At 37.2% G+C, this 10501-nt stretch overlaps 2 protein-coding genes across 2 annotated transcripts in view; both read left to right on the top strand.

Annotated features, from left to right (window-relative positions):
• The window catches only part of LOC134651460 (acylphosphatase-2-like), a 199337-nt gene that overhangs the window by 124984 nt on the left and 63852 nt on the right, over positions 1–10501 (top strand). The gene's annotated exons all lie outside the window — the stretch shown is intronic.
• Positions 172–7715, top strand: LOC134651772 (uncharacterized). Its single transcript, XM_063506878.1, has 4 exons — positions 172–1284; positions 2539–2681; positions 3274–3423; positions 7529–7715. The coding sequence occupies exons 1-4, from the start codon at positions 516–518 to the stop codon at positions 7676–7678; spliced, it is 1212 nt and encodes a 403-aa protein (XP_063362948.1). The 5' UTR covers positions 172–515; the 3' UTR covers positions 7679–7715.

Consider the following 10501-nt stretch of genomic DNA (forward strand, 5'->3'; position numbering starts at 1 on the left):
ATTAAGATTTCAGATTCTTTTTATTTAACTTGGCAGCTTATTTACTTAATTTGTAATGACTAATGATAAAATTATAAACGACTATTGGACATGGTCATGCACTTAGATTTGTTTCGAATTGGATATTTTGTCACTTAGTAGACTTTATTATTAGAATACCCAAGCTAAATCTTTAGAAGGATGAAATAGATATTATGAATAAGTATGATTTGTCATCTACTTAACGGCTTAGAAATTATCGAGAAAACGTGTCACCCATAGCGGCGTTTGCGTAAACGAGTCACTGGCTCAATGGAGTGGAACGCAAGGTCTCCGCCACCTTATTGTTAAGTACTGTATCGTTCTCATTAACTCCAGTTAAAACAATACCGCAGGAAGGAAACGACCGGACGCGGGCCCAGCCTTCCAAACTATCACACCATAAACTGAAAATCCATTTCGTTCCACCAAATTCAACCTTACTATAAATAAACCATGCAATAGCGAAATGGCATCAGTCGGTCAGCGCAACCAACATGTTGACAGTGTTTATCCTTACCCTCGCGTCGGCTACGGCGCACTTCCACAAAGTTGAACTCGCCGATGAGAAGACACCGTACGATTATGTGAAGGAACGCTTGGACTCTATCGCGGCTGACCCGAAGTCAGGATTGCCGTTATCTAACTCTTACGAAGTGGAAGAAAGTGTGGATTACCCTGAGCATTTTGAAGGAGCCGCGTCTACCGTTTTCAACACGGTTGGAGGTATCGGCGGCGTTGGTGTTGGTGGGCTCGGATTAGGACAAGGTTTAGGGTACGGCGGAATTGGACAGTTGGGGGTGGGAGGCGTCGGACAAGGCTTAGGAATAGGGGTTGGAGGCCTCGGAGGCTTGGGCGGCGTTGGTGTTGGAAATGTTGGGGGCATTGGACTTGCGGGCATCGGAGCTAACGGATTAGTTGGCCAAGGCTTGGTTAATGGAATTGGCATTGGGGCAGGCGGACTCGGTCTCGGCGGTGGTCTCCTTTATCATCACCCTTTGATACAACAACAGCAAGTAGGCGGAGGATACGTTGATAAGAATGCTTATGACGCCGCTCAGAAGAAGGGTGCGGGTGAGAACTTGGAGAAAATAGAGAAGAAAGTCGAAGAGGAAGTGAAACATGGCGAGGAAGGATACCATAAGGGTGCTGCGGCGGCAAAGGCGGCGAAAGGAGAATCCAGCTTTTACAAAGATGAAGAGGCTAAGAAAAAGGCCGCTGGAGACGAGAAATTCTACGAGGGTGGTCAGAAATTCGACAAGCATGGTAAGCAGATAATAATGACATAAACACAGCACCTATCATTTTGTATCATTAATGGTAATTTATCTTGCATAACACATACCTATCTAATATGCATAATACACGAGTACCTATAGGTAATATAGAAAGTATAAAGATTACCCAGACAATTATAAGTTACTGCTGTTTTCCTCATACTTATTTTGATCAGTAGCTGAAATGAACCTTAAATTAAACCTTATCTGCCAATTATCTTTCAAACTTTTAATTATAGATATACTTATTTTTCGGTTTAAAGATATTTTTACAATACCTTTCAATAAGGCATATGGGGTATTCGGGTAATTTCTTATTTTGGATAATTCTGAAAAATCTGATGAAAATCAGCAAAAAATCCATCATAATAAGAGTCCCTTTTCGGAATTACCTGACGGTTTTCGACATTCTGAACTACCCGAATGTCCTGAGTAGGTACATCTTTATGTTTATTTATTATATTATATTACTTCTTTATTGATAAGTCTCAGATTATATCGCACTTTGATTATATTCAATTCAATTCAATTGCAATGCATCTTATTAAATTAAATCATGTAAAATTACAAATCAGCCATGAAAAAGCATAATGAAATTTGACTGAAAAGCCATTTAGCGTTTTTTAAATAGACTCGTTATAATTTGAAACATATAGCATAAATTTACATTCACATTCGCGCCTTTCATTTTTAGGGTTCCGTACCTCAAAAGGAAAAAACGGAACCCTTATAGGATCACTCGTGTTTCTATCTGTCTGTCTGTCTGTCACAGCCCATTTTCTCCGAAACTACTGGACCAATTAAGTAGAAATTTGGCAGATATTAAGTTGGTGACCCAAAGATGGACGTGTAACGTAAATAAATGGATTTTAAATATGGAGGCCATTTTTGGGGGGTAAATGAGAAAATTAAAAAATAAAGTTTTTCAAACTATATCGTGTTTCATATCAAATGAAAGATCTCATTGTAAGAATCTCAAATTTTTTTTTATAATTTTAGGATAAATAGTTTAGCAGTTATTCAAGAAAATAGGCAAAAAATGACCATTCCCCCCCCCCCCCCCCTTATCTCCAAAACTACTGGGTCTAAAATTTTGAAAAAAATACACAAAATAGTTACTATTAGAAATGTGCAATCAAGCGTGAGTCGGACTTAATGTACGGAACCCTTGGAACGCGAGTCCAACTCGCACTTGGCCGGTTTTTTATAAGTCAAAACCCATTTAACCGTCTTGTACGCTCAGGTGTCAACGAGGAGCAACTAAAGAAAGCCAAAGGCCATAAAAAGGGTCACGTGAGCAAGGGCTTCAAGAGCTCCAGCAGCAAGAATGAAGAGGAGAAGACTGAGAGCTTCTACGATGAGGCGCATGATGAAGCCGACCATAAGGTATATTTTTTTTATGTTATAATAATATTAAAAAACAAAATCATTCAACAAAGAATTATAAATTATAATTTTTTGTTGAATGATTAAAAAACAAAATCATTCAACAAAGAATTATAAATTATAATTCTTTGTTGAATGATTTTGTTTTTTATAATTTATAATTCAGGATTTAAGTATTAAGTAATCGCAAGAACTGATAGTCAAACCGTAAGGCATGTACCACGGCTTCCAAACGTATTTCGAATCTCAGCTACCAAATGACTTTCTCGGATCTGACGTACGAAAATATTTGACACTTTCTGTTGGTGACATCGTGAGGAAACCTGTATACCTCAGCCAAGAAATTCAAAGGTGTGTGTGGAGTGTAAGAGGTTTTGTGCCCAGCAGTAGACTCATACAGACTAGTGATCTCTGATTATGATTTGTACAAGCCTGCTTGTTGCACAGAGTATTGATATTAACTTTCCAGTTAAGATTTGCAAGGTGGTAGTTGAATGAATGAAGAAAATACATAACTCGTGTTCTTCAATCTGTTTATACGTGTTTATACTAAACACCTTCAATCTGTTTATACTAAACACCTTTTTTGTAGATCGCTGGCCAAAACGCCGGTTCATTCGGCGAACAGTCCCAACATGGCTTCAAGGGAGCTCATGAGGAGAAGATCTTGGACGCCAACGCGGCAGGCAAGGAGGGCCACCACATCTCAGAGCAGAAGATCGACGACTCCAAGGCTAACAAGGTAAGACTATCCCTTTTCATCTTAACAGGTAAAGTAAGTAAGCTTTATATGCTATCCTTTTCAACTTCTGATACAAACTTCGATGTAGAAGTAGAACTCCATACAAATGTGGCCTTAGAGTAATGTTTTTTTGACACGGTAGCGCTAGCATATGTTGGTGATAAAGCGATTGCTTATTGTAAGATATGCTGTCATGTTTTCCTTACATCCTGGCTCTGGATAATCAACAGGACGACGCCCAGTAGGCCCTTTTGGCTGCACGATCTTCACAAACCCTTTCGAGGAGGCTAAGCCAGCGAAGACGATGCGCTTTGGTCTCACCTATTATATCCGGCTAGGCTATTAAGTAGATGTTCTATTTCGGCATTGTTTCTGATCCAAGATCTACCTTTAATATTCAAAACAGATGCCACAGATGGGTAAATTACTTAAAACCATAATCCATATTAAACATTGTAAAACTGTGTATTTTCCCCCCAAAGACTCGCTAATGAGACATAATTAAATGCCGGCATAACAATCCGCCCAATTCATGACTTTAATCCACCCTAAATTTTGCTTCTAAAAACAGCCGAGTCGGTAAATAGCGAGCTTTTATGAAATTTCCGTTCAACCTCGTTTGGAGTGTAGGATAACAAATACATCGAACCCTTAAGGACCTATAGGAAGTCAGAATTGATACCATATACCTAGCATTAGCCGATAAATAAATAAATAATAACAATGGATATAAGGGTTCCGTTTTTTCTTTTTGAGGTACGGAACCCTAAAACTGATCCAAGATCCCCTCTATATACCCATAGGAAGTCAGAATTGATACCATATACCTAGCATTAGCCGATAAATAAATAAATAATAACAATGGATATAAGGGTTCCGTTTTTTCTTTTTGAGGTACGGAACCCTAAAACTGATCCAAGATCCCCTTTGATGTCATAATAAAAGTGTAAACTTAATCCACAAGTCTTTGAAAGAGGTGTTAAAATAATCCCTCTAGAAAATGTCCACTTTGTCGTGTATTCTCTTATTATGGTAATTGCAAGAAAGGAACACTTTGAGGCAAAGTAAAGTAGAATGGAGGCGCTCTATGCATTAATAAAGTGTATTTAATTAAGCTCGCGAGTCTCAAAGGACAATCTAAGCACTGAAAAGGCAGAGGAATGGGCACGCTCAAAGAAATAACTAGAGTAGTTAAAACAACTGCTTCCATTAAAACTTAGAGGCTTGTTAAAGTCTGTGGTAAGAATTATACTTTGGTAGCTGTAGAACGCTTTTCAACTTGGAAAATGGAAGTTCTTATCTGATATCTTTGAGCAAAGAGATTAATATTTGATAATGTTTGGTAAGTGGACTTAGGCGTTTTTTTTTTTGTTGTCCCTACACTTTTTTTTTTCAAATTTGGGATTTTTTATGTTATTTCTACTCAGAATCACGAGCTCTTTCTATCCTAATAGGAGAAAAAAGTGTCCTAAGGTTTTTTATTTCCATTACGTCACCATTTTTCATAGACTTTGTACGGCGGTCGCGGAATGGAAAGATCGAAAAATGTATGTACATTTTAGGACACTTTTTTCTCCTATTAGGATAGAAAGAGCTCGTGATTCTGAGTAGAAATAACATAAAAAATCCCAAATTTGGAAAAAAAGTGTAGGGGACAACAAAAAAAAAACGCCCACTTACCGACTGAAAAGTTCTTTGACGGCCGTGCTGTTGATCAATTTTACCACACCACGCACCACGGAGATCACATAGTTTTCTTTGGTACTTATTACGTAGTTGTTCATATTAAACTATGTCTATTTTATTACTTTTATTTCTACTGACCAATTATTATTTAATGTTTTATTTAGAGGTGCACTTTTTTACGACGTTAACATTGACTTTTGAAACTTCTTTTTTGTTTTGCGCCGCTTGAGGGCCTTACCTAAAAAACCTTGAAAAAAGTTTAAGTGAAAATATAAGCCTTATTTTTAACTAATTTCCAAAAAGGACAAGATAATATAAGAAAAATAAACCGTAGTCAGGTTTTTCATGGGTTTTTCAAAGTATTACTTTTAAAACTCCAATAAACTTTAAAAGCCGGCATTTATAAAGACTTGTCACACCACACCATTACCCAAATCGCAGGCACTTTTTTACAACTTCTTCGCTCTACATTACAGCACATTTCAGGAATAAAACAGATAAATTTACCTATACAAAATTTTTCGCCAAAAGCGTATTTTAATTTATATTTAAATAAGCACTATGGGCTTTAATGTCGAGTCCTCTCAGTTTGCCCACCAAATTACCATGAAATGGGTTAACCCAGATTATGATAATAGGGGTATAACTTTACCTTTTATTAGTTTGGAAATATCGGCCGCTACGCCCAGTATTATTTATTGCTTCAATATGCCGCATGATATTATAGTTTACGACCTGACGTTAAAGAATAGAATTTACTTTCGGAAAATTATTTTTCACCTCAGCAGCTCGAACAAGGGTACTTTGCTACTTAAAAACAGTGAGCAAAATCGCATTTTGCTCACTGAGTGTGACAAAATGAGCAAAATGCGATTTTGCTCACTGTTTTTAAGTACAAAAGTACCCTTGTTGGAGCTGCTGAGGTGAAAACTTAATTGTTGGTATATCTTAAGAAAACATGAGTGAATAGAGGTAAGTGATGAAGAAGGAATACATTTTTCGGGTTCTCTAATATGTTCTCACTGCTGAGGTGAAAAGTTTTGTGAACTACACGAGATCAAAGTTATTTACATCTCGTGCGCTTTTGAGTCCCTTACTACGCTCAAGATTCTAAATTAGATTCACTCGCTACGCTCGTGAATCTAGTATAGAATCTTTCGCTTGCACGGGACTCAAAATAAGCACTCGAAGAAATATCAAACTTTGATCTCTTGTTGTACAAATAACTATTCTGATGATACAAAAAATTACCTACGCTGAAGGAGCAATTGGAACTATAAAGGCCAAACAACAGCAACAACAATTTAGCAAGAAGCCATTGCTTAGGTAGGTACTAAAATATTACCTAACCAATTTTATAAACCTTTTTACCACCACACATTTAGGCAGTTTTTCTGTTAAACACAATAACACTTGTTAATTACGCAAACGAATACCTAGTGGTTAATTGGTTATTACTAGATATGGCTTCATATTTATTTATTAATAAAACAGAGATTAACTATTGACTAGCTATTGTATAACAGATTTGACCTTTTAGTAGAAGTAAGTATTTCACTTACAAATTGCCTCCATATAACTCTACTTTCAGTTTGGATAGTGTTTAATTAAAAACCACAACTTACTTCAGAAGCTCAAATTACTACGATAAAATATCATTTGAATATCATTTCCCACATTTTGGCAAACGAAGAAACCTCTATAATTTCCCGCAAACATTGCTAACTTCCGTTGCCTGTGGATACACTACAATACAATAAACACATTATAAACCACTATTCACTTGGCATCCGCCCAGTGTTCCTTTTGCCACAGATTTTCGGGCTCCCATTGTTTGTCGTAATGTGTTCTCGTAATGTATCGTTTTGTCTACGAAATTCGTTTCTCGTCTTCATGTACAGAAGCTGTCTTGACAATATATAAACAACTTATCACCTACATATCTTATGTCTAATATAAATGATGATGTTTTACATTACCTAATAGCGTTTTACTCATATACTTATTCTCTATACTTAATCTAATTGCAAACTTTCTTAAAATGCCATCTTCGTAGGATCGTGACTTGGTCAACAACTAACCTAACCTAACACGGTAGGTACTTTGACCAATGTCCATCTTTATTTGTGTTACGCCGGAAAAACTTATGAACTTATGACTTAAGTCATGCACGAATTCATAAACTATAGATTTTTTTAAAGAATGAATGGTCTGTACTTTTAATAAAATTATTTGATCCACGAACTTTCTTACTATAGCTGGTCAACCAAATCTTGTCAGTAAAAAAAAGGCGCGAAATTCAAATTTTCTATGGGACGTTATTCCTTCGCGCCTACATTTTTCAAAATTGCCGCCTTTTTCTACTGTCAAGATCTGGTTGACCAAGTATATTAATAATACTTGTTACTTTGTTCCCCAGGGTGAATTCCTGCACAAGGGTTACAAGGGCGAAGCCGAACAGCTGGAGAAGTTCAACAACCTCGGCGCGCACTCCGTCCACGGGCACCAGGAGGCCAGCGGCGGGTTCCAGCATAGCAAGGGGGGCAGCATCCTGCCCATACACCGTTAGAACGAACCGACCAATATACGACCTGTTTGAATGTTGAGCAGAGTTGTTTTATTTCCTATCGCAAGAAAACTAAGTGATCGTAATACTATCTGAGCTTAGCCCTAGGTATATATATGCCACAAGCTGCTAGCGTGCTGTTTAACCCCTACCACAAAATGAGGCGTAGAGAATGTTATGATTATTATGAGCGAACCGATTAAGATGCAGTTTTTTTTTTTCATTTGACAGCAGGTTTCCTAGGGGTGGTTCTTGGAGATGAGGTCGCATTAAACATCAAAGATTTACTAACAAGACTTAAAGAATCGGCACGTTAGGGAGCATTCTTTTGTTCCTCAATGTTAGTTCGTTAGTTAGTACTCTAGTACCTGATGTGTCTCAATGTACCTTATGAACTACCTAACCTAATCTATTATCGAGGAATAAAACATTTTCCTAGGGAGTATAGGGGCGAGGGATGTATTCTTAAATCTAGCACTCGCCTCTTACAATGAGTTCAGTACTTGGCGGGTCTTGTCCTCAGGAACCAACAGCATTTATTCATACCTGTTAAGGTTTTAATAGAAAATATTCCTAAGCACTTAAGCCTACTGTTTCTAAGGTACCTACACCATGCGACAATTTTTTATATCAGCAATAAAACTGGCAAGTATACTTGGTCAACCAGATCTTGACAGTAGAAAAAGGCGGCAAATTTGAAAAATGTAGGTGCGAAGGGATATCGTCCCATAGAAAATTTGAATTTCGCGCCTTTTTTTACTGACAAGATTTGGTTGACCAGCTATATATTCCAAAGGTCAAGTATTTCAGCTGTATTCACGTCATTCTAAAGCTGTGTCCAGACGAGAACATTTTTCGCCAATCTGATGATATTGTCCGATCAAATCAGGACGTGCGGACGCAAACGCCAATTTGGCCCGCCGATTTATGACCGATATTACCGATAAAATGGGGTGCGGACGCAAGAATACTAACTTGTGACGCTATTTTCGTTTTGGAGCATTTTTTAACTTAGAGGGCTCAAATATCACGATAAATCTTAAATTGGAGATTGACGCCAATTATTTTCCTGATCAAATCGGTGGATTTGCCCAGCCCGTCTGGACGCAGCAGCTTGGTTGTAGTTATTTCGTACAACCTCGAATCATTTCCCATTTCCCAAGGGACAGTGTCGTCGTGATTGCGACGGCTCTGGACATGTCCCCGCCTGTATTCGTTAGACGAACACGCCTTTAATCAAGCTAGCTACAAAAACACCGCTGCTGTACCATTGTATACACTGCTATAGTCAAGCTGGATATGTCAGTAGCAATGTACAGCAAACTAAAGTTCCTAGGAAACGAACAAAAAGCGGCAATGTACATCGAACAACGATGAAATGTAAACAAAACGGTTTCACAGATAAGATACAAACTACACGCGATTTTCCAAATTTGCCGCCTTTTTCTACTGACAACATTTGCTTGACCAAGTATATTTATATCTATCAATTCGTCAAGCAAAGATTTGGCGTTTTGGCGTTATTCATAAGCGCGCTACAAGCCTCAATTTGTTATTAATCATTTTGATTTATATATTTGTAAGAAAAGGATACATAAATTAACTAAATGATGCTTGTAAAGTTAATAAAAAAGAGGATAGGAAGTCTAACCTCAGGGCCACTTGCACCATTCACTAACCCGGGGTTAACCAGTTAAACCTGGAGTAAAGTAAAGTAAAGTTACCATGTTTACCAGTACAATTTGACACTGGGTTAAAGGTTCAACCAGTTAACCCTGAGTTAATGGGGTGCAAGTGGCGCTAAGAATGTAACCGTTGGTACATAAAAAGTTGACAACCCTAGTTACTCCTACTGAAATGTAATAGCAACGTTAGCTTAAACTGTGCGGAGCCGAGCAATATCATCTTTTGTTGAGTAATTTCAGTTGCTTCTTCTGTAATTAGATTAAATTACCAAATGCCTACTTATTAAGAACAGTAAATATCAAAACTTTCCTCGAGATTTTATAGCATCTAAAAATTTGACTTAAGTACTTAATCAAATAATTAGAAGTTTCGTGTGTGACAAGTGAAAAAACCTGAATCACCGAGCATTTTTCCAGTTCGTTAAATGTCAGGCCCAGAAATCCCTTGTTGGGAAATATGGAGAACCCTTTTAAACTTTTATAAAAGCCTCCATATTTAAATATTTACATCACTCACGTGCTTTAGGTACCTATCAGATAGGTATATCTACGGTACCTGCCAGGCTACGACCGACCATTCTCAAAAATTGCCGAAAGTATCAAAACATTCCGAGAGATATTCGTGATTATGGCCTATTTTAAATATTTATCATGATCGAGTCTTACGAGAGCCTAGCCTCCTTAATAAAACAGAATAGGTACAAAGCTAATTTTACTTAAAAACATTTTGCTTTGTCTCAACAGAAATACATTATTCATACAATTCCCGAATTCAAGGAGGCAAACCCTGCGTTCGGGATTTACTGAATAAAATATAAATTGAAAAACGGTTTTATTCAAATATATTTTAATGAGTAACATGCATTTGGATATCATGCAAATTATTTAGAAAACAACGACTGAATCACGTTGAACAATTGAGAAACACACTTAACACCTAATAATAGTCTAGAATACTTAACAGCTACGCAATACAATGAGATCTTTAGAAATATAAGCCTAGATGTTGCAATTATATTATAATTTGACCATCCAGCAATAGAAAACCGCTGAAAATAAACCCAATATTTTTATTGTAGTATTGAAGATACAGATAGTATGAAAGATTGTTAATTCTTTATCAGGGCTGGCTAGCCAGACT

This window comes from Cydia amplana, chromosome 10 (genome assembly GCF_948474715.1).
Source record: "Cydia amplana chromosome 10, ilCydAmpl1.1, whole genome shotgun sequence".
Classification (NCBI taxonomy): Eukaryota; Metazoa; Arthropoda; class Insecta; order Lepidoptera; family Tortricidae; genus Cydia; species Cydia amplana.